Source organism: Galeopterus variegatus, unplaced genomic scaffold, assembly GCF_000696425.1.
Source record: "Galeopterus variegatus unplaced genomic scaffold, G_variegatus-3.0.2 Scaffold268, whole genome shotgun sequence".
Lineage (NCBI taxonomy): Eukaryota > Metazoa > Chordata > Mammalia > Dermoptera > Cynocephalidae > Galeopterus > Galeopterus variegatus.
This window is the reverse complement of record NW_007726379.1, coordinates 378,224-406,154: the sequence shown is the minus strand read 5'-3', so window position 1 is coordinate 406,154 and position 27,931 is coordinate 378,224. Positions and strand designations below refer to the sequence as shown.

The following is a 27,931-nucleotide window of genomic DNA, read 5'->3' as shown; positions in this document are numbered from 1 at the left end:
TGTGTTCTTCTCCCCTGCAGCGGGGGTGGGTTTGTAGGATGCCTCGGTGGGGATGGGCTGGTCCAGCCTGTCGCAGTGTTCAGGTGCCTGAGCTTCCTTTAAAAATGTGAAGTTATTGATTGTTTTTCAACACAAATGCTTTATAAAAACAATCTGGACAACCCAGAAAAGCACAGGAGAGGAGGAGGCACATGCGATCATACTAGGTTGAGGTAGCCACTGTTTACCATTAACAAAAAGCAAACCAAACCTGCTCTCCTATTTCATCCTATTATTTATTATACTTTTTAGAGCCTGCCTTTTCCACTTCAACTCATGGCCTCCCTAATAGCACAAACCAGCCAGCAGAGTTACCAAGTGGTGAGTCACAGGAGAACCTGGCAGGTGCTCTGTTGATGTCATCCGCAAATGTCAGGGCTGCACCTTCGCCATCCGGCTCCTCCTGGGAAACTGCCCTGACGCGGTCGTCCGCACATTCCTTGAACATGTTTATAAATTTTTGCTTGAATCATTTTCCTGGAGGTCATGAATGACAGGTTTTCTACCCCTTCCTTTCTGCCATGTGGGGTTTTTATCAATGATTGCTGAGAAATGACAACTTCCAGCAAAATTTGCATGATGCCATTTTTAGCTTGGAAACTGAGAGAAGACTGTTCAGCCTCTGGGAGGCACAGGGAAAAAAATAATCATCATGGCTAGCTCTTCCTGAGGACTTCATGTGTGCCCTGCACTGCCATAAGGACTTTATGGCATAGGCTTTCAATCAACACATCATTCTCATGAAGCAGGTATTTTTATCATCTCCATTTGACAGATGAGAAAACTGAGGCATAAACAGGAGAAGTAACCCGGACAGGGTCACATGGATAGAGGGAGTGCTGGGGTCAGGAGGTGCATCCTGGCAGCCGGGCTCTAGGACGGGGGTCAGCAGCCTTTCTTTGTAAAGAGCCAGACAGTAAATATTGCAGGCTTTGTGGGTCATCTGGTCCCTGCAGCAACTACTCACCTCTGTCATTGTAGCTTGAAAGTGGCCATAGATAGTATATGAATGGGAATGAACACAGAAATTTGAATTTCTTGTAGTTTTCACATGCCACAAAATATGATTCTTCTTTTGATTTTTTTAAAAATGTAAAAGCTGTTCTTACCTCTAGGGCCATACGAAAAAGGCAGCATGCTGGATGGGCTATAGTTTGCCAACCGTTATTCTAGAGCCTTGACTCCTAACCTCACCATTGCACTGTGGCTATCAAAATGCTATTCCCGGGCCGGCCAGTGGTGCACTGCTACAGTGCGCCGCTTGGGAGCGCAGTGGCGCTCCCGCCGAGGGTTCGGATCCCACATGCAGACCGGCCGCTCGCTGGCTGAGCGAGGTGCGGGTGCAACACCGAGGGTTGCGATCCGTTGCCGGTCACGAAAAAAGACAAAAAAGGAAAAAAAAAATGCTATTCCCTGGGCCGGCCCCATGGCTCACTTTGGGAGAGTGCGGCGCTGGTAGCACTAAGGCCGCAGGTTCGGATCCTATGTAGGGATGGCCGGTGTGCTCACTGGCTGAGCGTGGTGCAGACCACACCGTGCCAAGGGTTGTGATCCCCTTAAAAAAAAAAAAAGAATGCAATAATGATTGACAGCTCAACCTTCATAAGAACACATTTATGGAATTCTAATGTGGGCTGAGAAAAATGATTTCATTTATTTAAACAATTTGATTGATAGCCACTTATTGAGAGCAGATTCTTGAAGGAAGCTAGGTTCCCATGAATGAATGGTGCTCTGTACAAACACTGTGATCTGCCTGGTCATTTCTATGGACCAATGGCCTGGGGAATACACTGGGGGGACCCAGTGGCATAGATAGTTCTACTCCTTCTGACCTTCTTTTTCATTTGTAATGTTGCCACTGTCCCTGCCCTGGTGGGATCAGACCAAGCAAGCTACCCTGGGGCTCTGAGGCTTCCATGGAGAAGACCTTAGAATTGAGACCCATTACCAACCTGTCCACCTGGTCCATGTCCCAGGCAGATACCAGTGTCTCTGGCTGCTCAGCAGGGCCTCCAAGAGAATGTGGTACAAAACGGGCTCCCGGCACACCTTGTCACTGTGTGGCTCTGAAATGTATCCAGAGGGCCTGGCAGCCACCATCCTGCTCGCTTCCTGGCTCTGGCTCAACTTGGCGGCAGATGGCCGAGCCACAGGGGTGGCGGGGCTGGAGTGGAGACGTCTGGGGAAGGTGGCTGTCACTTTTCTGTCCAGAGTGTGTCTTGGGTAGCTCTGTCCTAGGGTGAGCTGTCACCTCTCTGCACTCTTCACTAAGATGGTATTTAGGCCTCATGGTCACTGACCAGAAGGTCTAACTCTGGGAGGGTGGGGGCGGGCAGTGGAAGGCCTTTTCCTGGGATCCTTTGGTGCTCTGGGATAGCAGGTGTGTACGAGTGATCATCTTTCACCAGCTTTAGAGCTGGAAAGGGCCTTGGTAATCCGTAGCCTAATGGTCCTCAACCTGGGGACCCCAAAAGCAGTAATGAGGGATGTTTGTCCCTGGCATTTTGTCAGTATCAAAAGAACTAACAGAAATCAGACCCATACCCATGACAAGCCTTTTAATTGCTAATAGAACTGTTGAATTTCTTTGCTTTGGGCTGGAATGTATGCACTGGGTGAGTTAGCACTGGTTTGTGTCTGTTGATAAAAGGCTCTGGTTAACACTGATTTATATCTTTGATTAATAAATACAAGAAGATGAATTAATTATTACTTGATAAACGTAGTGTGCTTGCTAGACAGAAATCTCCTGAAACATGAGATGCCTTGTGAGAAAGTTCTAAAAGGAGATTTTCGTGATGAAAAGGGGGAAAACTGCTGATCTAATGCAGCCCTCTCTCTTTACAAATGAGGAAACGAGAGACCCAGGAAGTTCAGGCACCCACTCAAGGCCACTGGCTACTTAGGTCTCAGGATGAAGCGAGACTTCCAGTCTCACATTCTTTTCATGGCACCATGGTGCCTCGCCGCGCCGGTGCTAAGGTGGCCCTCTCCTCTCTGGAGTGAGCTCGGCCAAATCAAGCCTTTGATTTTCTTGAGGTTCAGGATGGACTGGGCTGTGATCACCCAAGTGGGGCTGTCAGTGTCTGGACCTGGTGGGCACCTGAGGCAGGTGTTTGTCCTCCATGGCTTCTCTACCCAGAAACCATGCCTGCTAGCAAGCCACCTCCTCCTTTTTGTAAACCATGTCATGTGTATGTTCTTTATGGGCAGGAACTAAGAAAAAAAAGAGCCTGCTCTTAGGACATCTTAAAAAAGGGAAAAGAAGGAAAGGCAACAGAGGGAAACTGAGTCAGGAAGACATGCAGGGAGATTTGGTTTCAAGTCTTTAGAGAGTGGAGTCTTTCTGGAGCTAAGGGGGACACATTAAATGCTGTCTGTGGGCCAGGCACGTTGAACCAATGATTCCACTTAATGCTCATAATGACCCTGTCAGGCCACTGGTGTGAAGGCCACCATGCAGAGGAGGAAACTGAGGCTCAGAGTTATCTGGTAACTTGCCAGAAGGCCTGGCTCGCATTGACTGATCCAGGATTCAAACCCAGGTCTCCCCGGCTCTAAAGCCAGCACCGCTGTTCTGCTGTCCCAGCTGACCTGACCTTGCCTCTCTCCTCCTCCCCGCAGACACATAGAGAACTGGCGCAGTCTGCACACGCTCAATGCCGTGGACATGGAGCTCTACACTGGACTCCAAAAGCTGTGAGTGCGCCAGGCCACAGGAGGGGCCTCTCGCGGTGGGAGGGGTGGGGTGTCACCTGTTCACCTTCTAGGTGACAGGTGTGGCAAGGCTGCCATCTGCGCTTTCCCCCTTGAGTCTCCTCTTTTGATGGAGTTGGCATAACCCACTCAGGGGGTGTCAGAGGCTGTCTCTTCACTCCCCGCATTTCCCCCAGGCCCAGAGAGGTGAGGTGCTGCAGGAAGTCCCTCCTGAGGTTCGGGTTTTAAGGCAGGCCTTGCACCCAGGCCTGCAGGGCTAGTCTCTTCCTTCAGCCTTATGCTTGACTGATGAGCCCCGCAGAATACCAGCTTTCCCAATGACTCCTCCATTGGACGTCAGTGCTAGTGGCTTTGGGACCTGGGGTGGGATGGGGAGAAGGTGCCAAGAGCTGGACCAGCCTTGGCCCCTGCTCTTACTCACTCGGCAGGGTGGGTAAAGAGCAGCTGCCTGCACTAGCCCAGCTCCCCTTGGGGGGTGTGAGCCCGGGTGCTTCCCATGAGCACCCCTGTGGGGCCACTCTATGATAACTGGTGATGAAGAGATGCAGACAACCCATGGGGGTCTGCAGGTCCCATCTTGGCCTGACTTCTGCCAGCCTCTGCCCAGAGCAGACGTTCTGCTGCCCTTTGAGCTCTGCTGACCCTCTTTTCCTCTCTGCCCAGGACCATCAAGAACTCAGGACTTCGGAACATCCAGCCCAGAGCCTTTGCCAAGAACCCCCACTTGCGTTACATGTGAGTAGAGCTGGGCTGCAGGGTGGTTGGGGGCACATGACAGGGAGAGAATCCTGTGCAGTGAAGCCAGAGGCCTGAGATCTAGACCTGGCTGTGCCACTGTGTGCCCTTAACTTTCTTGGGCCTCCGATTTTGCCTTGTAAAATGAGGATTTTGGATTTGATGATATCTAAGGTTCCTATGAGAAGGGAAAGTCTAGGACCAGGGCTTAGAGGGAAAGTCTTCTGACTCCCAAGACTTTGTTCATGTTTCATGATGAAATTTGCAATTTTATGGGAGTGTACATGATAGGAAATTCCACTTATATGTAGTGTGAATACTACACTTCTATGACAATTTGTAGGTTCTGAGAGAGAGAGAGAGAGAGAGTGTGTGTGTGTGTGTGTGTTGGGGTCGGGGGTTGGACGAAGAGGGAAAAACAAGACCAGACCAAATGTTATATATAAATAGATTCTGGGTTCAATGGTAAGAGCTCAGAGAAGTAGAGACACCTGTATAAGGTCACACAGCTTTGGTTAGCACTTCCGTGCTGGAGGTCACATGGCTATGTGGGGGTTCCTGTCTGTGCCTCCCTCTCCCCATCACTCCCCTCTCCTGCCTGCCATGTTTGACAGGTGAATGGCACCTTCAGGGGCTGGCTCTGGCTGGATCTAGCAGGGACAGACTCACAAAAGCCTGACGCTTCCTCTCCCAGCCTATTCTGGGTTGATGGACCCTGGGATTCAGTGAAAGGACTGCCATTTCCTGGGGAGAAGGTGGGCATGAAAGGAAGCCTAGGGTGAGTGATCAGGGAAATGCCAACCCCCTGCACCCTCGGGGGCATACTTGTTGTCTGGGTCAACTCTTCTTCAAGAAGAGTGGCCATCCCAGACATCCACTGGCATGTTCCTAAATGGCAGAGATTCTGCAGGAACCAGGTCTGGTGGGGTCTATTGCATTTGGGGAGAAAATAGAGGAATAGTGTGTAGACTAGCCTTTCCTTTGGCCAGTTGAAAGCTTTACTGACTGAGTCACTTTGCAATTGACAGTGGAAGGGCGCCCGGGTGGGCTGGATAGAAACCTCCTAGGAGGAGGCAGAGCATCTGAGGGAAGCCATCGGGAAGAGGAGGGTGGGCGCGGGGGGAAAGGAAGAAATCGTAGAAAATTGTGGTGGGGAGTTGTTTCTCTTTGGGGGGTCCTGGCCTTACCCTCGGGACCTTGTGTGTTTTCCTAAGCACATAGTGAGTGTTCGATAAATATTTGTTCACCAGTAATGGCCACCTGTGCTTTGTGCTGAACTTTCTTTCCTCCCTCTGGAAACAACCAGCTCTATGGCCCTTGCTTAGGGCCTGATGTGTTAGCTGCGGGGGACTGTGACCTCCCTGTCAACTGTCTAATTTAGCTGCTGCCCCCTTGCCCTAGTCTAGCCTCTGTGGTGAGAATATCCTGATGTGTGTTCTTTGCAGCTGGAGGCATAGCTGGGACCAGAGGAGGGCCTTGGACCAGATGTTCCAGGTGTTTATTTTATTGGGGATGTGGATTTCTTTGTAAAATATCCCAAGGGAAGAAGCTCTGACATCTGAGAAGTCTCCCTTTTCATAGGAACTCATACAAGGGTCACAAAGCCAAATGCCCATGGTGGACCAGATATGGACAGTGGAGGCTGGGGACCATGTGTCCCCACCACAGGTGCAGCCAGCCAGCAGTTCCAGCTGACTGCTGACATGTGGAGGTGGGGCTCAGTGTTGCCAGACTTGTTTTTTCAAGAAAAGCTGGAGATCCATGTGAAACCACATAAGTTTCAAATGCTGGTGACAAAAAACAAAACCTTTGACTGTGTGGGCCAAATGAAACTGTCTGTGGGCAGAATATGGCATGCAGAGTGCCAGTTTGTTGTGGAGGGTCATACTTGGGGAGGACAACTGTCAATGTGGGAGAAGCTCTGTCCCATTTGAGGAAAGGGGCTGGGTGTTCATGCCCCAGAGCTTTCTAGGGCATTGTGTTCCCTGCAGCTCTCGGGGAGATCGAGAGGGCTTTGGGACCCATCACATTTCTACAGGCCACAGAAGTGGGAGCAGGGGTGCCTCTTGGGCTATGGGGGTCTGTGAAGTGCATTGTACCAGAACATGCCTTTGTCTTACCTTTGAAACACCTGCATGAGGGCCGCGACCCACCATCTCTTTTGGGATGATCTGGGGTCTTCTGGGTGGTGGAAGCCATAGAGGCAGATGGGGCTTTGCAAGATTCCCAAGGCTTTGGAGTCAGGGGGGGTCTGGTTGGAGTAGGGTCTGATGATACCAGTGAACCTGCCCATGACCTTGGGCCCTGTCTTCTCTGGGACACGTTGTCCAGCTCTTGCCAGAGTACTTGCTGTTGGCTATAGGGGGATCACCAAGAAGCATGGATCACTATCAGTCCATTCCCAGTTTGGTCTGGCTGCACACTGGGGCCAAGCTGGGATGCTCATTGTGGTGCAAGGTCAGCACCGAGTCGAGGGGCTCTGATAGGTGCTGAGGGGCTTCCAGGGGATCCTGAGGGTCATAGAGAGAGGAGACAATAGGATAAGACATGTGCACTGGCTTCATCCATGGGTTTTATTCATTAACTTTTCCTATTTATGAAGACACACCCCAAATCCTATTGAGTAAATTTCCCGGCAGCTTTGGGACATTTTCTCCTGGCAAATGGGCCAGGTTTCTCTGCTATCTCACAACCTCTTCTATTTCTGTCCTCTAAATGCATTTACAAGTCTTCAGGCCCCAGCTGAGCAATCACAAGATGATCACTTACTCCGGCACTAATTGCCAGGCCCTGGCTTGGCAGCTTTTTCTTGTTTTTTTTCAGGGCAGTGATGAGAACTCTTTTCTTCTCCCCTCTGTACAGAACAAGAAGCAGGAAGTGATATCATGGCCCCTATACTGATGTCAGGCTGTTCAGGTTGTTTGGGTTGGTTCCACCGTCTCCCATGCTGAGCTACCGTCGCACTAGCCAGCTCAATTGTTCCTTGCACCAGAAAACGGACCAACAATGCTAAGGCCAAGTTTTCTGCTGCAAAGAAGCTGGAGATTAGGACTCGGGCCCTGCTTCAAGCTTTATGAGTGACTGACCATCTCCTCTTGACTGCTCCAGCTTTCTCTACCTTTTGTTGAATGTGAAAAATGAGATATTGATTAATATACACCAAGGGGAATCTTTTTCGAGAGACTGGAATATTTGTGATTCTTATATCCCTTTCCTGATCTTAAGCATTTTGGGTTAAAGATCCTTAAGGATAAGGATTTCCCAAATTGGTCATCGGGATAGCTATTTGCTGATCCATGGAGCAGGCATAATAATAGTGTCTATCTAGGGATGGGATGTGGTAAAGATTAAATGACAGGAGGCACATACAGCAGTTAGCCCAGTGCCTGGCAAATAGAGTTCAGAAATGAGAGTTGCGAATAATTATAGTAATTGTTATTATTGGTGGTGGTGATAATAGAATCAAAGAGGAGGGATTAGGTGACCTTGATGGCTATTCTGACCACTTCTTTATTCTGGAAAATCCAGGTTTCTGTCCTACAGTGGAGTCCATCTCTCTAGTGACTGGGATACTCATATTCTCTGGTGTCTTTCCTCCTTGAATCCAGATGAATAAACCCCGATGAATTCTCTGTTCTCTCCACTTAACCTCCCTTACTCTAGGCTATATGTAGATCCTTCCATACACGCTGTTAGTTTCAGCTAGGACCTAAGCAGTTGCGGTTGATGAGCCTGCAGCTTTCTCTATTTCCATCGGATTTGAGGCCATATCCATCATCAGCGCTACTGAACTTGGACTGTTTGCCAAGTCCTGTGAATCCCGGCTCTGCAGCTCGCTACTCTCTCCCGTTATGGGGTTGGTTTTCTCTGGTGAGGCTCACACACAGACTGGATCGCCACAGTCTGGGGTCCCCATGGATAGAGTCATGTAGATGCCTCTCTATGAGTTGAACTCGAATGACAGTAATCCCTTTCATCTGTAGAGCGCTTCATGGTTTTCAAAGTGCTTTCTCATACAATATCTCACTGAATTCTCATAACCATTCTGGGGCAGCGGTGTGGTAGGCAGCCTCACTTTACAGCACAGGAGACAGGCCCCGAGAGGGTCTGACTTGCAAGTAGCAGATGTAGGAATGCTCCTAAGTCCTCTGATTTTCTTTCCAGGAATCTTTCCGCTATACCTTCTGGCCAGATGGGGCAATTCTTTCACAGAAGCAATTACAAATAAATTACTAAGATGTTTAGAAAATTGCATGAATAAGGCTGACATCAGAAGAGAAGAGGGAAAGGCTAATATTGATTGAGAACTTACTATGTGAGAAGGACTGTGCCTTTTGCAAATATGAGCTCACTTACTCCTTACAGTAACTATAAGTTAGGGTTCCTGTGCCCCCATTTCGTAGATGAGAACACTGAGGCTCAGCAGTCATATCTAATTCTTCTAAGGTCATGTAGTAAGTTAGTGGAACAGTCAGGATTTAGACTCCAATCACTTTGACTCTGAAGTCCGTGTGCTTTACTACATCCCAGGAGGGTTTTGTCTCTCTGGTTTTCACAGTGAGAACTTCTTACGGGAGGGGTGGACATCTTTAAAGTTATGTTACAGAGCTGCTATTTTCCCCTGGGGATTGAAAAGAGCTCAGTTGAGAAAGCTCCGTTTTGTGTCCCTTTCTATTCAGGTCAAATCCTGTAACAGCAGTTATTTTACAACCTGAATATCTTTATTATGAAAGATTTCTTAGTGTTAGCCTATGGCCCACTTATTTCCAAGAATATTTAATGTAAGATTCCAGCAAGCCAAAATAATTTATTTAATCCCTTACAGTTGGTTGGGGTGGGATCTCTCTTGTGTTCAGTTTCTTGCTCTTTTCCAAAAAGCTCTGAATGCCAGATTGTTCTGTGTCTCTCTGTTGTAAGCAAACGTGTGCTCGATCTTCAGCTGGGAGAGCCAGCCCCTGGGGTGGAGTGGGGAGGTGGGGAATGTTGGGCAGGATTGTGCCAACTGTGTTATGTGTCAAGGAGAGAAAATCAGCAATGCTGGGTGGAGAGGGAAAGAGGAAGTAGCAGTATTCCTGCACTTTGGGGATACTGGCTGTACAGGTCATACGTCTCTCCTGAGATTATGGGATGAAACATGGTGAGATTGATTTATTATGTGCTGTAAATCACTCAACGTTCTTTTCCCTTGGAATAACCCCCAGTTCTGGGTTCCAAGATGATGTGTAGATATTGTGTCAGTAATCTTTTGCCTCTCTGCCTACCCCTTACCTCCACACTGAGACTTTTCTCCTAGTCCCAAAGGGACTGCGTAACTGGCACGTGGGTCCCCCTCATGGCTTCTCCACAAGTCTCCTTCCTCCTCTGTTCTGTGAGGAGGACTTAGCTGTTGAGTACTGTGTAGCCGACAGTGAGGAGCGTGGGCTCTGGAGACAGGAAGACGAGGGTTCCAGTCCTAGATCTTCCACATCCTTCGGTGAGCTGCTGAGCTTCCGTGAGCTTTGAAGGGAATGTGGGAGCTGCTACTTCATACCATTGTTCTGAGCTTTAAATAAGACAACGCTCAGAAAGTGCTTAATGCAGTGCATTATGAAAGACTCAATATATTTTTTGCTGTTATGAATGACTTCCTCTCTGCTCGTTGGTCTCAAACATAGATAGTTAAAGCTGGAAGGGGCCTTCAAACCAACCTCCCAAATTTATATTCCTGTCCCTGCCCCCTTCCCTGCCCTTTACATTCCTATACGGAACTGCCTACTCGGGTAGCTAAGTCACGTGTCGACCTTAACTTGGCCAGAATGGGCTTCTTGATTTCGTACCATCTCCTCACTCCAAACCTGTTTGCCTCCAATGTTTCTTGCTCTTATAAGTGGTACCATCCACCAAATTGCTCGGGCCAAAACCTTAGGAGTCGTTCTTACACTTCTCTTCCCTCTTCCTGCCCTCTGCCACCCTTCTGCCGTTCATTTTATCCAGTCCATGAAATAGTCTGTGCCTGTCTGCTTTCCTCCCCCTCTGTATCTACTGTCTTGAGCCACCGTCCCCTCTCTTCTGGCACTGTGGCAGTGGCCTCCTAACTTAGGTTTTCTTGCCTCCACTTTTGTCTGCTGCATTTTCTTTTTAACACAGTTGCCAGAGTGATATTTGAAACACATAAATCTGGTGGTGCCACTCTGAGGCTTAAAGCCCTCCAATGACTTTTTGCTTTATTTACACTAAAAGGTAAAGCCTTTACCGTGGCCACGGGCTTCCGAGTGATATGGTCTCCATCTCCCTCTCTGATTCTCTCATGCTCTTTGCTTGCTCTCTCTGCTGCAGACTAACAAGCCTTCTTTCACTTCCTTGAACAAGCTCATCCCCCCCTTTGGAGTTTTTGTGCTTGTGATTCATCTAACCTGGATAAATACCTTGCTCTAAATCTCTGCATGGCTGGGCTCTTATCATTCACTCCAACGTTACTGTCTTAACAAGGCATTCTCTGTCTGCCTAAACTTAGTGGCTTTTCTTCTCCTTAGAAACCTACCACTCTTTATCACGTCATGTGGCTTAATCTTTTCTCGGCCTTTATTGACTATCTGAAAGTACCTCATTCAGTTATTTGTTCAAAAGTTTATGCTTTGTTTCTCCGACTAGAATGTAAGCTCCCATGGAGCAGGACTTTGTGCTGTTCACACAAACGTCCCTAGCACTCAGAACAATGACAGTCACAGGCCAAGTGATTGGTGGCTGTTTGTTGAATGTATGTGTGACTCTAATCTGATTTGATCACTCTATGGATGAGAGGATGGATGTCCTTTTTTTGTTTTGATTTGTTTATTTGAAGAACACAGCTAACTAGCCATGTTAGAATAGCAGATGTTGATTTTATTATTTATTTTATTATTATTTTCGAATATACATATTCATGAGGCACAGAGCTGACCATCAGCACCTGTGCTCAGGATGTGGTCAGCAAATCAATGCTATCAGCATGCCCCCCATCTCAAACTGGAATTGTTCCCATGTCCCCCATCCAACCTCTCCCCAACACTCCTCTCCCTCACCTCTCCACCCCCTGCCCTGCAACCCTAGGTCTGCTCTCTCCCTCTGCAAGTCCAATGCACCACTGTGGTCTTTCTTTCCTTCCTTATTTCTCTCTTAGCTCCCACTTATAAGTGGGGACATGCAGTATTTTTCCCTCTGTACCTGGCTAATTTCACTCAACATAGTTTTCTCCAAGCTCATCCATGTTGCTGCAAATGACAGAATTTCATTCTTTTTAATGGTTGAGTAGTATTCCATGGTGTGTGTGTGTGTGTGTGTGTATATACACACACACACACACACACACACACACACCACATTTTCCTTATCCAATCATCCATTGATGGACATTTAGGTTGCTTTGATACCTTGGCTATTGTGAACAGAGCTGTGATAAACATGGGAGTGCAGGTATCCCTTTAGCATTACGATTTCCATTCCTTTGGGTATATACCCGGAAGTGAGATTGCTGATTAGTACGGTAGATCTAAGAGGATGGATGGATGGATGTCTTGGGTGGAGAAGAATTCTGACCAGGTTCCCTACAGGTAAGAGCTGGGCCAGGACTAGCCCCCAGGTCATGGTACTCTCAGTGAGGCATTCTTTCCATCATATTATTCTGTCTACTTTCCTTGGGTCCTATCTAGTCATAGCTCCTCAGACTTTGATGTGTGGCAGAAACCATTACAGTCCTGTTTAAAAGAAAGGATATATGGGCAGATATTATATGCAAAGCATTCATAGTATAAGAATGTACAAATACATATAATACAGAATCATATTACAGTATCACTCTGCTGAAATGTGATGCAAAAACTTGCAGAAAAGGCAGGCCATCTCTTTGAGCTTTTTTCTCTTACAGCTCTGCCTGCTCAGAGCTTCCATTAAACCTGGTGTTTGAGCTGTTGCCTCTAAATAAGCCTCATCACTAATTTTGTTGTTTTGATGAATAGTTAAGAGTATGTGCTCTTGAACCACACTGCCTGAGTTTAAATTCTGGCTCTATCATATATATCTGTATATCTTGGACAAGTTACTTATATGCATATATGCATATCTGTGCCTTAATCTTTTCATTTGGAAAATGTGGATAAAATGGTCGTTAGCAAAATTAAATGGCTTACTGCATATGAAGATTGAGAAAAATGTCTGGCCTGTAATGTTATTAATATTCTTGAAGTGACAGTGTGACAGTCACCTTTTTGGATGCAGCTGAATAATATGTAGAGGAGTTTGTGAGTCTACCCCAAGAATGCTGCTTGCTGCAGAGAATTTATCAGTGTACAAGATGTGATTCCTGCCCTCAAAACTCACCATCTATTTAGGGAATGTGGGGTCTTGAAAAAGCTGGGGCAATGGCTCCTAATTTTTAAATAAATATATCTTGAGAATGTGATTAAAGCCATAGTCTTTCTTCCCATAAAAAGCTTCATACCTACAAACACACACACACACACACACACACACACACACACACACACACACACACTTCTCACAAATTTTCAGGGCTTTACAGACTTTCCTTGGACTCTGCATTAAGAACCCTTTCTGAGGATGTACCAGAGAGAGGTATGTGGTGCCTAGGATGTGTGGTTTACACCCAGCAGGCCTATGCCATTTAAAAAATACTATTTCAGATGTGACATATGACATTTATGTTATACCGTATTCTCATAAAAGAATGCCTTTGTAATTTATAGTCTCCACTATGATTAAGCTAGGAATATACTGGTTATGGGATTGGGATTTCTCTTTGGGGTGATAAAAATATTCTGAAATTGATCGTGATGATAGTTACACAACTCTGTGAATATACTGAAAGCCTTTGAATTGCATACTTTAAATGTGTGAATTTTATCTCTGTCTGTCTATCCGTCCATCTATCTATCTATCTATGTATCTATCTTGGTGTTCCCATCCTGTGTTCCTTCTTAGCAGACATTTTCAGAGCCCAGGTGGGGCCCACCACGTCTCTTTTTCCTCTGCCACAGGGTGGCAGATGCTAATGTTCCAGATGGAGGCTGCTCCATTAGCCTGAGTCTTGCTGGGAAGATGATGGACGCAAAGCCACAGCTGCCCTTCTGTGGACATGTAGTGTGAGAGAGAAATACTCTTTCATGAAAATGATTAGAAAAAAAGGAAAGAAAAAGCTAACGCAGAATGACAGTGGCTGTAGCCAGTGCATAGAGTTGACAGCTACCTGGAGTGCACGAAACTCTTGGTACTTTAACTGTCACCCAAACTGTCACCCAACTCCACCCTCTCCTGTGCAAGAAAGGGTCTCAGAACACAGGTGAGAGGGACGCTATGCCAGGGATAGCTTTGAGCCTCCTCTAATTTAAATGTATAGAGAAGTACATGGTAAGCAAGTAGTGGTTCTTTATTGGTGGTTGGGGTTGCTTGTGATGTAGCTCACACCTTTGACACGCTGCACAGACAGCTGACATCCTCCAGACAGGGTCTTCTAATGGGTGGCAGTGGAGGAGCCACTGGAAGACTGTAAGTGGGGCTGTTGGTTACAGATGGGCTAGAGTGGCTGGGCGGCTTTCTGCAGGAGGCGACAGTGGAGCTGGGCTTGGAGGAGGGTGTGGGTTGGTGGACAGCCTGCTCATGGCCCAGTGGCTTTTGCTTATTGTGGGATGTGTGAGACTGTTTGCCCCTTGGACTTCCTCTTGGAGCTGTTTAGACACATGTTTGTGGTTCCAGGTCATCACGTCTGGCCATGAGGCAAACTCTGAAAGAATTGCCAGGGGAACAAGATCTGAAAGTGGAGCTATTTGTCAGTGGAGTAGGATTTTCACAGATCTAATGATTGGGGGAGGTTGAGTCAGTACTGCAAGCATGGGTGTGTCTGGGTGGTGGTCAGGAGAGGAGAAGCTGGACTTTGGGCCCACACGATTGTGGGTACTGTTAGTCCTGAGAGGTATTGTTTGGCTACGACAGTGCTGGGTGGACCGTGCCTTGCACATCCCTTTGGCTCTTTCTCTGTGACCTTGGATAAGCTGCTAAACCCATTTAGTCTGTTTCCACATCTCTAAAATGAGGCAGTATTGTAAGTGGTCCAGTCTTGACACCTCCTAGCATTTCGCGAAATTCTTCTTGGAAGAAAGGTTGGAGCTGAGACACAGCTGGGACCACTGAGGGACAGGGCCAGAAGAAAGCCGCTGTCAATTTGTATTGGCCCTACCCACTTTATTCTCCCTCCTCCCTCACCTTTCTGGAGGGGCAGGCATTGCAGTGCAATGAATTCCGAGGACATAGTGTCAATGAATCACTTAGTACACACCCTATGTGTCATTCTATGCTCATAAGAGCAAGTGGACATGATTATTGCTCCCATTTTACAGATGGGGAATTTGGAGCACAGAGAGGTTAAGTGACTTGCCTAAGGTTACACAGCTACTAAATGGCAAAGCCGGGAGCCAATCCGAGGTGGTCTGCCTCTGTAGCTCCAGAGCCTGTCTTCTTAATAAGTCCACCCCACCATCTGTTGGCTGGGACCAACTCGGGTCAACCTGGGCTGTTGTCAGTTTTCAGGAAGCCATCTGGACAGGGGCGGAAGGCAATATGCTCCAGAGCAGCACTTCTGGGAGTGAGGCATTTGGGAAAAAGGCCCACAGGAGGTCACTAAGGGAGTGCCTGAAACCTAGTCCTGCTTTGCGCCTGGTTACCAGCAGGGTCTAGGTGAGTGGGCAAGGCCCCTTAGCCTACTGGCTGGCATTCAGGAAGGCCATTAGTAGATACTCATGCAGGGTGGGTGTTCAGCAAAGATGGCAGAGCCCAGTGCAAGCAGCAGGAGATAAAGCATGCTACGATATGCTGATGCAGGAGCCGCAGACTTCCAGCTCCCCCATTGCAGGGAGCATGGGGCTGCTTTCTGTACACCAGCCCCGGTTGTCTTTGGCCCCAGTCTCAGGCAGGACCATGACTATAGGTGGCACACCCCATTACGAAATCAGAAGATGGGAGGAGGGCGAGGAGGTGGTGTGGGCCAGATTAGATGAACTCTAAGGCTCTGCTCCGACGTCCTGAGATTTTGTGCCTATGCATGCAACTTCAACATCTGACACTTCCTAGTGCAGTCACACCGTGCTATTTCTGTAGATGTGCTTGGGTCCCTGCATTTCATACCCCAGCCCCTGTGGCATCTGATGACACCGAGCAGAGCCTTTATTGTCCTCTTTTAAATGGATCCTTCTTGCTGTTATTGAACCCAAAATGTGTTTTGTATCGCAGAATTCACCATGCTCCGATTTTCAACTGGAATTTCTTAGCCTCCACTCATTTATTGACTGCCTCCAGAGAAAAGTCAATTCTCAGCCCACTCACACCAGTAGTCTCTTGAGACATTGCCTCTCCTGGGCCCTGTAGAGGAATCGCTCCTTCTTCCCTAGTGAGGCAGGTGGCAAGCTTCCTACATAGAAGTTCCTTTTCCTTGTCTACTTTAGTCTGTCCTCCAGACTACCTGTGGTCCTGGGATTACTCATGTCCTCCCTGATAATTTCTTTCCATTTATTTGTTTTGTGGACATTCTGATCCACCCAGGGCAGACGCAATGTGACCCAGATAATATGCCTCACTTGCTGGGCTGCTGCATGTTGTGATATTTATTTTTCAATCCTCTTAGTAGAAAACCCTGAACTCACCTTAGAGGCTGTGTTCTTTCTGATTACAGGTATATCAGTGCTCTAGGATCCTCTGGGCTGAACTTTAAGGGTTTTCTTATAACCTTGTGAGCTCTTGCCTTTAAAATCTCAGTCTAAAGCTGAGTAAACACTCTGGCCTCTGGACTGCGTGTCTCCCAGCCTTGGGGATTAGACAATGTGCTCACATTTTCCAGCCTTGATTATTCTCAATAGATTTTATTTTCTTTTTTCCCCTCCCCTAAGGCTTCATTACATCCCATTTGTCCACATCTCTTTTCTCCATTTTTCTTGTTAAGGACAGATTTAGAAAATGAGTTTAGTCTCTTGGCTATTTTGGAGTCGTCATTAATTTGTGTTCTTCATTCCTTAGCAGGCTAGCAGTCTTGTGTCTCTCTCTCTTTTATTTTTTCTTGGTGGATTTGTGAAAGTCTCTCTTATTCCTGGGTTAACCCCTTTGTCTCTTGTGGTTGGCCTTGGTCCTGAGAGGCCTCTGTGCTTTCTGGATGGTCTTCTAGGTATTCTGGCCATTGTGATTGTCCTGGGTTTGAAGGGCATTAGGTCTCCAGAGGGGGTAAGACATGCACTGCTCCTGGCCAATCTCACCCCTAACTGCAGATGGGGGTCTCCCCAGGTGCACCTGGAAACCCATCTGAGGAGGCCAGGTCAGACCCAAAATACACCTGTGGAAAGGTTTGTCTCTCCCACTAATGTGCAAGCTCCTTGGGGGAAAAGACTAGGTTTCTTCAATGTTAAATGTGTGTTTGAAGAATGGATGACCAATGATGAATAAATGAATGAATGAATGAATGAATGAGTGGGAGAGTGGATGCAGGAGTGAGAACAACACGCACTTTGGAGTGGACAGACTAGGCTGTGAACCCTAATAACTTTGCCAGCTCTTTCACTTTCAAATCCTGGCCAAGGACTTGAGTCTCAGTATCCTTCTTAGAACACTGGGAAATAATTTCCACCTCACAGGGCTTTTTTTGAGGATTAAGAGAGTAAAATAGAGCACATACCTCAGTGGCTGCACATCGTAGGTGTATAGTAAATGATATGTCCCGCACCCTGGAAACTATTTCAGAAGTTCAGTCCTTGTTAAAAGCATTTGGAAGCCCAAGCTTCAAGCACTTGGACTTGAGGCTTCTCTGGGATTCTGACTCAGTACTTGGGGAGGCCAGAAGCTCAAGGGGCAAGGAGCTGGTTGGAGCCCTGTGCAGTCCCTGCAAGTCTTCCAGGAATGTGTCAAGGGACGTGCATCCTTGGCAGCTCATAGGAGGTGTTGGTGTGTTGTTATCATCAGGGTGGGAGCTTTATCAGTGTATTATTGTCTTCCTCAGTGAGAGAGCTGAGACAGCAGAAGTGGTGCTGACCTGGAGCCAGGCATGTGGGGAGATAACAGAGCCAGATCGCTCCTACGCATCCATTGCTGCCCACTTCAGCCTGAGTTCACTCCTTTTCTTGGACAGATGTTTCTCTTTGGTTCTGGTCATCTCTCCTTCTCAAAGTTTGCATCTGCATTTCTTTAATGTGGTTAAGCCTTTGGCTTTTTCCATGATTTTGAAGCCTTCGCCCAGGATAACTCTTATCCTACTTGCATCTGGTGAGGGCCAGTTTGTACAAGCAGAGGGGTGGAATTCTCTAGAGGGCCTGGGGGATAGGCACTCTTTAGGGCCACCTGTTTCTCTCTGTGACAGGGTGGACTTCTTGGAGGGGCTGCCTGTGTCATGTTGAGCTGAGTCCTTTACAGACAATCAAAGTTACCTGGGCTTGGGGTTAGGGGAGCTTATTTTAATTTAGCTCAGTTCATTTGACTTTCTGGAGTGATGAGGGCCCAGGCACACTCAGGCACCCTGCAATGGGCCTGTTGGGAACCTGAACTTAGAGCCCAAGCCCTGAAGATGCAGTGGTCTGATTCATCTGCTGACTCTCACACAGTGGCAATGGTCAGCGTGTTGCTATAAGCACGTAGAATTACTGTAGACCTTTTCTCTTTAGTAAACAGTTGATCTCCTCCTCTCTATACCCACTTCTCATTTATAAAATGGGTCCAATCCTGTTGCCCGCAGTTTCCCCCATAGGGTTATTGTGAGGACTGAGTGAGTAATGTTGGGAAAGGCCTTTGACAAGTGTGGAACCTGAGCCCCGACAGGATGTTCAGGGGGATGTTGTGCCCTGTGATGGATTCTCTGGGTTTGGACAATACTGCAACGTTGAGTCTCCTTGCCAACCTTCTGGGAGCTGGGTGCTCAAGAGCAGCTGCTGCTGTGGGGTGTGGCGAGGGATCTCACCAAAGCACGGGCTCCGCAAAGTCTTGACCAAAATGCTTTATGCTCTTGGGTTTGGCTGAAAGTGGAGACCGAAAATGCAACTCTGTCTGTTTGAAGATCAGGTTACAAAAATTTTGTAGAGAATGTTGCTGATGCAGATGAGGTCAACCACATCCTCCGAGACAAGCATCTCTCCTCCCTTGAGTGTGGCATTTTGCTCTTTAGCGTCCTACAGAGTCCACTCCCATGAATGCTTTAATTCTCTCCAGGAACTCCTTCTCTGCCCCAGGCAAGGGTGCAAGGTGAATTAAGTTTAGGTCTGTGGTTTCAGTGGGATAGTTTTGGGGTGGGAGAGGGAGACCAAGTGCAGAGACAGTTACTATGCAGTGGAGTGAGGACTCGGGGCTCCCTAGGAGCATTTAGCAAAGGCAGGTGATGCGTCTTTGGTGACGGGGAGGATGACAGCAGGGGAGGCTTCCTGGAGGATGACAGACAGTCTGAAACCTGAGGGGATGGTTATTGGTGAGGACTGTTCCAGGTAGAGGGAACTATGCTGTATGTCCAGAGGCTTGGCAGGGAAAGAGAAACTACGGTGTGTTTGTGGGACCACAGGCCTGTGGGACCCATTAAACCTGGAGTCAGGCTGACAGCGTGACTCCCACCACTCTGTCCTGTGGCCCCAGTGTACAAAAGGTTAGAATCTTTGTTTCTGGGTGCCCTGTCTTCCAGGCTGGTTCTGTAAACTGTGATGCCTCTGGCTGAGGCAGCAGAGCCATGCATATTAGAGCAGAAGAGGGGTTTAGGGCTGCAGAAGGGCCGGCCCCCTCCCTATGTGCCTCATTTTTTGCCACTGCAGGTGTCTGATGCCTCTGCCTCCTTCCAGAGGATGGTTCCTCACCAAGGGCCCCAGCCTTTCCTGCATACAAGTGTCATAAGAGCTACAGCATCCTATTAGGTCTACCTAGAGCAGCCGCTCTTAACCCTATTCTATGTTTGTTTTCTGTGCAAACTGCAAGGAGATTGTTTAAACATCTTAATTTCATTCTCTTAAATGTGCCTCTGTTGCTCTTTGCATATGAACTGTACTCTCTGCCTCAATCTACCAGGTGAGCGTGCAGCCCATGCAGAGATCTGGGTGGGACCAGCCTCAGGATGAACCCCAACTTCTCCCCTGCACCTCCTTCAAGGCTCTCTGCTTCAGCCACACTGTGCCGCCCTCATGCCCCCAATGTGCCATGCCCCTCTCCCTCAGGGCCTTTGCCTGTGCTGTGTCCTCAGCTTGGAAGATTCTCATTTAGCCCTCAGCTCACTTTAGTTAGTGCCTACTCCTCCTTTAGGTTCCAGCCCAGGGGGTCAATTGGGTAGATCCAAAGCCTAAAGACATCCAGTGAGATGGCCAAAGCCATGGGGCAATAGAAAGGAGGGTTCTGCCTTTTAGAAACTGTATTCATCCTTTTCTGATGCTTATAACAAAATACTTGAAACTGGGTAATGTATAAAGAAAAAGAAATTTATTACTTACAATTTCAGAGGCTGAGAAGTCCAAAGTCCAGGGAACACATCTGGTGAGGGTCTTGGTGGCGACAGTGCCCCAGGGATCTCACATGGTGGAGCAGAGAGAGACTATTCATGTGCTCTTCTTTTAAAGCCCTCAGAATCACACCCATGGCCACTATTCACTATGCCATGGTCCTATAATCTAATCACCTCTTCAAGGCCCCACTTTGCAATTACCATAATAGGATTTCCTCAACAGTTGCAGTGGGGATTTAAGCTTCAATGAGGTTGGGGGGGGGCATCCATCTACAGCAGAGACTGAACAACCTCCTCTGCTGCTTGTTGAGCCTGATTCCATACCGTGTTGGTGCCTTTCAGAACCAGGTGCCCCCAGCAGTGCCTGTTCCATAGGACAATCAAGGGGGATGACCTCACCATCCACCCAGTCCACACTCACCCCAATGTTTTCTTCCTAGAATTAAAGGGAACGTTGGTCCTGTTGTCCTTTCCTACACCTGGTGATGCCAAGCTATGCCCTGGTGGTGAGCAGTTTACCCCCTCCAGGATGCAGTGGGGCTACCCCGTCATGTGCCAGCTCTCCATCTGCAGCTTAGGAACCTCTGTCGATTCCAGGAAGGGTGGTGTTTGCAAAGAGCTACCGTGTGCTCCTTATTTATTGTGCAGAAAAGAAAACAAATTAAGCCCTTGTAATTATATAGCCAGACATGTTCTTAAATAAAGCTTAAGCAGTCGGAACTCCATTTAGAATATTAATAACTGCATTCCCCAGGCCTGATCCCCAGCAGCTTTCTCTTTCTTCTCTTCTCTTCTCCTCTCATTCGTCTTTATTCCTCTGCTCTTTGTCTCCCTCATTGGTTCAGACCTTTGCTTGGCCCTCAGCAACCTCTGGAAAACATTATTGGCTGTGACCAGACAGGCTGGAGATTCCACGTTTTACTTTTCAAAGATCATCAATGGCATTTGTTAAGTGATTTCATGGGCATGGGGCTGTGCTAGGATTTTCTTGTCCTAAATCCACCTTTATTTTGTTTAATTATCAAGAAGAGGCTTACTGTTGGGTTTAGGACACAAGTATTGGAGTCAATCAGAACTGGGCTCCATCCCATCTATTCCCAGCTTGACTGCCGACCAGCTGGGGGACTTTGGTCAAGTCATCTAAGTTCTTTAGCGGGTTCTTTCCTCTTGTGATAAAATCATCTCCCTCATTGGCTTGTTTTGAGACTTGGATGAGATAATGCATTTGAAGTCCTAGCACATAACAAGTTCCTTACAAACATCAGGGCTTTCCTGTTCTATAGCTCTAGATCATACCTTGTACTATAATTTTATGGAGTTTCTTATTTCTGTTATTCTGGATTCACACTTTCATTGATATGCCTAGAACATGCTGGGCACCTATTAGGTCTCCCTAAGCACCTGCTCGATGAATGGGTGTGTCTGTTTGGGGTTCTGCAGGGGGACATAGAGTGGGAGCAGTCTGTAACACTGTGTGGTATGCTGTTCTGAGGGTCCCACCGACATGTTTCCTTTTGTGACTAATGACCGTTCCCTGAACTATCATAACCAACATGGCTATAGTGCTTTATAAACCACATTTCAAAAGTACCATCTCATTTAATATGCAGTATTAAGTTGAAATGGCAATTACTATCATCTGTATTTTATTGGTGAGGAATCTGAGCAAATGAATTGCCCAAGGCCACATAGTTAGACCTAGTGGAGTATGAGCTGGGACCCAGGTCTCAGACTCTAAGTTCTGTGTCTTTTCTGCTACACTGGGCTGTTTCCTAAGCCACTGACATCACCTGGGAGGAGACTCATTTGGTTTATGGACCTCAGAGTCTTGATGCTTCTTCAAGACTTACCATGGGTCAATTATCACCTTGCTGTTTCTTTCAGTTTTGTTTCCTGTAACATGGAGAACTATATTGCCACACTGGTTTTTCTGATGATGTTATGGTAGTAGGTTTATTGACAGGAACTAACTCAAAAGTGTTTGAAAATATTAAAAGATTGTAAAGTGCAAAATTATATTAGGTGATTGTATGGATAATATAATGATGGGAGTGTTACATACAGGTAACAGGTGATTTAGAAATGTCTCCCTGTGGACAGAATTTTGACTTGGGGTGAGGAAGAAATGGAGGTAGTAAGGCAGGACTCGGGCCAGGTGGTGTTGGAATGTTCAGTCCAGTTGGGAAGATAATATTAGCTTTCTTAGGCCAGTGATGGCATGTGCTAACATCTGCTGGTTGGTGCTGACTGTACCAGGCAGAGAGATTCTTTTATTCTGGGGATTCTGGGGAAGGACTCAGGAAAGACATGGATCTTAAATTTATCCTTGAAGGAATATTTGCAGTATTACATAGGAAGGAGAAAACTCAGGGATTGTGTGTGTGTGCACATACTCACAGGCAAGCAAGGAACAAACCAAAGGGAAAAAGAGAAAGAAGTAGTATTTATTTTATTGAGCTCTGTGCTAGGTGCTCTTACAACCGTAACCATGTTCGAATAACTGATGTTCTTCCTGTTTTATAAACGATGACTCTGGGGCTCAGAGAGGTTATGTAACTTGCCCAAGGTCACAGAGCTAGTAAAGACATGGACAAATATCCATTAATGTTTGATCCAGAGCTCGTGTTCTTTCTATTCTAACTGATGCAAAGGCCAGTTCACCTCTCTAAGGGTGGTCAGGAGCCTAAAGTTCCCCAAAAAACATTGAAAAATTGTTTCTTTTTGGCAGGGAAACTAGTATCTCACGACCACTATTTTTGCGTACCCAACTCAGCCTCCATGACCCACCTCTCTGGGGATTCAGCACCATGGCCAGAGCCCAGGGAGCCCTTTTTTTGCCTCCTGGGCACAAGGAGCTGTGAACAGGTCTCCACAGAGAGGCTCCCAGGTCCTGGCCTCCCGCTTTTCTTTGGTCTAGCATCATCACAGCTGCTGGGGCCTGGCCTGTGTCCTTAAGCAAGCACCACTCCATGGCACGTGCAAAGATTTGAGCACTTGTGGTGGACAGGTGGCCTGAACTGTTTTCTATCCTGCCTGGTGGGATCCAGACCTAGATGTAAGCAGAGGAGGGAGTGCTGCTCCCACCCCTGCTCCCCTGGGCCCAATCCAGAGTGGAGGAGGATTGTGATTTATGACTCTGTTTGCCCTGAATTGGGGAATTGTCCCGGACCATGGGATCCCAAAAGGTACTGAGCTGGAATGAGGCTCTTTCTCCTAGGGCAGAGCTCCCAGGGTCAAGCCTATTCTGTTTCTGTTGAATGGGGCCCAGAACAAGTGGATTTGTCATGTGCTTTCTCACATGAATAGGCAGAGTGGGCCAAACTGTGGCAGAAGCAGCAGAACTAGCCAGGTTATGATGCTGGTGGATCTGTTCCTCATGATGATGTGCCTTCTTCATTCTTGCAAGGTTTTCATCTACATGGTACAACACAAAGTTCCCAAGGGGAGATCAAGATAACTTCTGGCTTGTGCACATGTGCCTGTGTACACACACAACACACACACACACATGTGCACACTGCAGTGGTAAGTTAAGGGTGTGGATTTTGTAATTACACACAATGGACTGAGGCCTTAAACATTAGCAGCTTTGTGACCTTGAACTAGCTTCATGACCTGTAAACCATGAACTCCTTTTCTGTCAAATGAAAACAAATTGTCATCATAATAAAATGTTGTTGGGAAGATCCAATTGACTAATATGTTTAAAGCCTATAGCGATTAGCTTCTAACAAGCATTCAATAAACGTTACCTATCATTTCGATTTCCCAGAAAATTATTTCTGTATCCTAATTTTCTTTCATTTACTCACACGATTATTGTTAATGACTATGGAAAAGTCACCATAGCAGGGAAAAATGATTAGCAAGTTAATTAATTGTTTGCACTTATGTTCAAAGCTCAAGGTTCTAAATTAAAGTTGTGGTCAGCCATAGTAGTGCTGGTATAAGAAAAAATTAGTTGAGTTTGGCATCGTGTTCAGTGCAAGACTTGTGAAAATCAAACCATTCAGTGAAATTTATCTGCATGCTTTTTTTTAATGGTGATTGTAATCAAGGGGCAAACTTGCTTTGTGCAAAGAATTATAGGTAGCAGAAACAGTCCAAAAATCCTTATGTTGATGGTCACCCTGGCACTGCCAGCCTTTGGCCAGGCCATGCACCTATTTGCTCTTTTACTCTCTTCTTCCTCTCATTTCTCTAAGTCCCAATTCAAAGTGCCTTGTCTCCATGGACAAATGTTCTCCCAAACTCAGTTTATATTCAGTCCTCAGACAACCTGGAGGAAGGTGGAGAAAGAGCTCCTTGAGTATCTACATGGAATCAAGTGGGATAGGGTTGGCTCTAGGTTCCAGATATTCAATATGAGATAAGAGTTCTTACCTTATCACTTCCCTGTGTAAGTCCACGTGGACACTGCCCGGTCTCTGCAGGAGGGAGACCATGAGGAATAGGAATGAACACTGCTTTTCTCAAACATTTTGCAGAATTGGGCAACAGAGGCCAAAAGACTGTGCATGGTATAAATTACAGAAAACAATGGTGTAATGACATTGTTTGGTGAATAAATTAAAGCCCTGAGTCATGAGGCCAATAACAGAGAGAGCAGAGAGGTGTAATTAAAAAGAGAAAAGAGATGTTTTCAGCTGACACTGAGAGTGAGACAGAGATGGGGGTTGGTGGAGAGGGCAGCAGGCCCCTTCCCATGGCTCCAGCTTAGAAGAGAGGTCATGGCTGTCATAGGCAATCACGGGAGGTGAGAAAGGAGGCCAGTGCTTGTGAAACCAAGGAGGAGAGAGTGATGATTGGGAGAATTTTAGTGGATACAAAGTCACACAGGATTTGGAAGTAAGGACAGCTGTCAGATCTTGACCTCTGCAGCATTTGAGAATAAGCTGGGATGAGAGAGTTTTTTTTTTTTTGTCTTTTTCCGTGTCTGGCAATGGATCGCAACCCTCAGTGTTGCCCCCGTACCGGACCGGGGACCGGCAACGGGATCGCAACCCTCGGTGTTGCCCCCGTGCCTCGCTCAGCCAGTGAGCGGGAACTGGTCTGTATGTGGGATCCGAACCCTCGGGCGGGAGCGCCGCCACGCTTCCCAAGCAGCGCACTATCCAGTGCGCCACCGGGCTGGCCCCATGGGTGAGAGAGTTTTTGAGAAGACAGATGAGATCCTGGGGAATAAGGAGTGAGATCAGGGGCGAGGCTGGGTCTCATTGAAGTCCCAGGGTTCTGAGGATTGTTCCCCAGGGTATCTTGTATCTGCAGCTGGTCTTTCTTGCAAATGCCCTCTGACCTGCCCTTTCTCAGGGTCAGAAGTAACTCAAGGCATTCTAGGACAAGGGCACCTGTTGTGGGCCAGCTCACATGGGTGGATATGGGGATTATGACCAGTCTGGCTGCAGGACCAGGGACAGCAAGGGGTCAAAACCTTGGGGAAAATTCAAATTCGGAGCCATAAGCAATCCTTTTCAGACAAGACTCCTTCCCTGGATTCTTCTGGAGACATAGTAAATGAACAAATTTCCATGGAAACACATGTCTTGTCCCACCCACTCCCTCTCCAACCCCCATGTACCCAGTGCCTAGCATTTCCCAGCATGGAATAGGTATCAAATTAGTATGTGTTGAATGACTGAGTGAGTGATTACTTTTCCATACAGAGAAAGTAGAGAAAGTGGGTTGATGTTACAACTTATTTTGTTTAGAGAATTTGCTTGTCTCTTTTGTTCACTCTGTAAACCAACACCTGGAAGATAGAAGAGTGTATGTCACATATTGGAATTCAATAAATGGGTGATCATATAATATATTGTCCAAACTGGGACACTTTTGAGAGTGGGGAACTAACCAGATGGGATTCCAGGACAGTAGATGTGAACTGGGACTTGGGCAAACCAGGATGTGTGGTCACTTGTCATCAGTACTTAATTGAATGACTTAATCTTGCTTTCTTGGAGCTATCTAAAGAAGAATGAAGATTCTGCTTCCTTCTAGCTAAATTACTTCCCTTTATGCTTGCGCTTATTCAACGAACATTTAGTAAGCACCTACTAAGTACTAGATATTTTGCTAGGCATCAAGGATACAGATAAGGAAAGAGAAAAGCTGTATTTTTACTCTTAGGATGCTTTCTGGATAATAGGAAGCTAGATTTTGAGGGATAAATTATTTGATAGTGTGACAAATGCTAAAATAAAGGGATGGTTAAAGTGCTCTGGGAGCATGTGTGTGGGGAAACCAGCAGTCCGGAGGTGGCAGTCAGGGGGGCTTCTCAGAGGAGGGATAGACCAGGGAGTCATGAGAGATGACTAAGAATTGGCCAGGCATTTTTTGGAGGAGCCAGAATGTCAAAGAAGGCTGTCCAGGGCAGGGGGCTCATTCCAGCTCAACTCAAAAACACCACATTGCTGGATGCTGGGAATAGAATTGTGACTAAGACAGATGGACCCTTGACCTCACAGATCACATGGACTACTTGCTCTCAGTTATAATATCATATAATCTATGATGGGAGAATTATTGTGTGAGATGGGAGCCTGGAGGAGGGGCATCTACCTGACATGGGGTGGTGTCGCTGCTAGGTGCTGATCCTAGCACCTAGGGAGAAAGAGTAGGTAGGGAGAGAGCCTCCCAGCTGCCCCAGTGGACTGTGAAGGGAGGCCTGGCATGCCCCTTTCAGGGTCACTCTTCTGTTCGGTGGTGTGGGGTGCCTCTTGCCCTTTGCTGCTATTGTTGCCTGGGCACATGGTGTTACCACAGTGCTGGACCAAGGCAGCAAATGCTCATGTGCAGAGGTGAGAGGTCCAGAGGTCCAGAAGTCTCAGGAGGAGGAGGGAGAGGCTGGATGGGAGGTGGTGGTTGCTGGAAAAAGAGACAGGAAGCTGGAGAAGGACTAGGAAGCTGGGGCTTTGCTCAGATAAGGCCCATCTGCCTCCCCATCCAGAGCTTTCGAATGTAATATTAAAATGTTCCTCATTATTTTCCTTGGATGAGTTTGCTGTCCTGATGATATTAATTATTCTTAAAGGTCAACAGCACTCTTTCGAATCCCCTTCTGTTCTATCATGTAATCAGTTAATTAATTGGAAACCCTTTAGCAGCATCTGCCGAGTGCGTTGTCTGGTGCAAGTTTTCTTGTTTTGTTGCTCCTGCAGTGACGGTTCCCTCCATGTGCCTGTTTTCTTCCAAGGATTTGGAGACTTGAGTGTGGCTCCGTCCTCCTCCTCCTGTGCTGGCTGATCCCCTCTTTGTTCACAGTTGGCTTTGGAGGTGTTATCTCATTGGCTTTCTTCTTCATGAGTCTTATTGGTAATATTAGTCCATTTCCATTGAGTGCCTACCATATGACAGCCACTGTGGGGGACATCTGTATGTATTGTTTTATTGGATTCTCACCACCCAATGCTGTGGAGATTTTGCTGTGATTTCAGAGGAGAGAAGAGAGTGAGGCTCAGTGTGGTGAAGTGAGCTGTGCAAGAATTACATAGCTAGAAAGTGGCTGAGCAAGGATGAAATCTCCTGGAAGCCTCTGTCCTTGTTTGTTGTGGTGCTGGTGCTTCAGAGTGTCTGGGAGAGGAGACTTGGGTTATGTTGTTAGGATGTTATTTAGAATTCTTAGTCCCAGGTGCTGCTGGTTCGTTATGAGAATGAACATTTGATATGAAGCCGGGGCTCTGTCTTCCCCCGTCTTTCTTTTTTGTGCTTCCGTTTTGCTCACTGTCTCTAAAAGCTGATGTAGGCACAGGGAATTCCTCAGCAGCTTGAGGGCAGAGCAGAAGTGGGAACTATGCTTGAAGGTAAGAATCCTTCCCCACCTCCTGGATATGTCCAGCCCCTCAATGTGATGCAGTCACACTAAAAGACCAGCCTCTGCTAGACTCATGAAAAGTTCAGTGTGTTTGTTCAGGCTGGGGTCTCCAGCTCACACTTGATGCTCCAACCCTGGTGTGTCATCCTGTAATGACC

General features: G+C 47.1%; 1 protein-coding gene across 3 annotated transcripts in view; it reads left to right on the top strand.

Annotated features, from left to right (window-relative positions):
• Positions 1 to 27,931, top strand: part of NTRK3 (neurotrophic tyrosine kinase, receptor, type 3) — a 359,989-nt gene that overhangs the window by 63,777 nt on the left and 268,281 nt on the right. For all 3 annotated transcript variants that reach the window (XM_008566759.1, XM_008566758.1, XM_008566760.1), the window contains exons 2-3: positions 3,667 to 3,741; positions 4,423 to 4,494. In XM_008566759.1, coding sequence (XP_008564981.1) covers positions 3,667 to 3,741; positions 4,423 to 4,494 — 147 coding nt within the window. The remainder of the gene's footprint in view (positions 1 to 3,666; positions 3,742 to 4,422; positions 4,495 to 27,931) is intronic.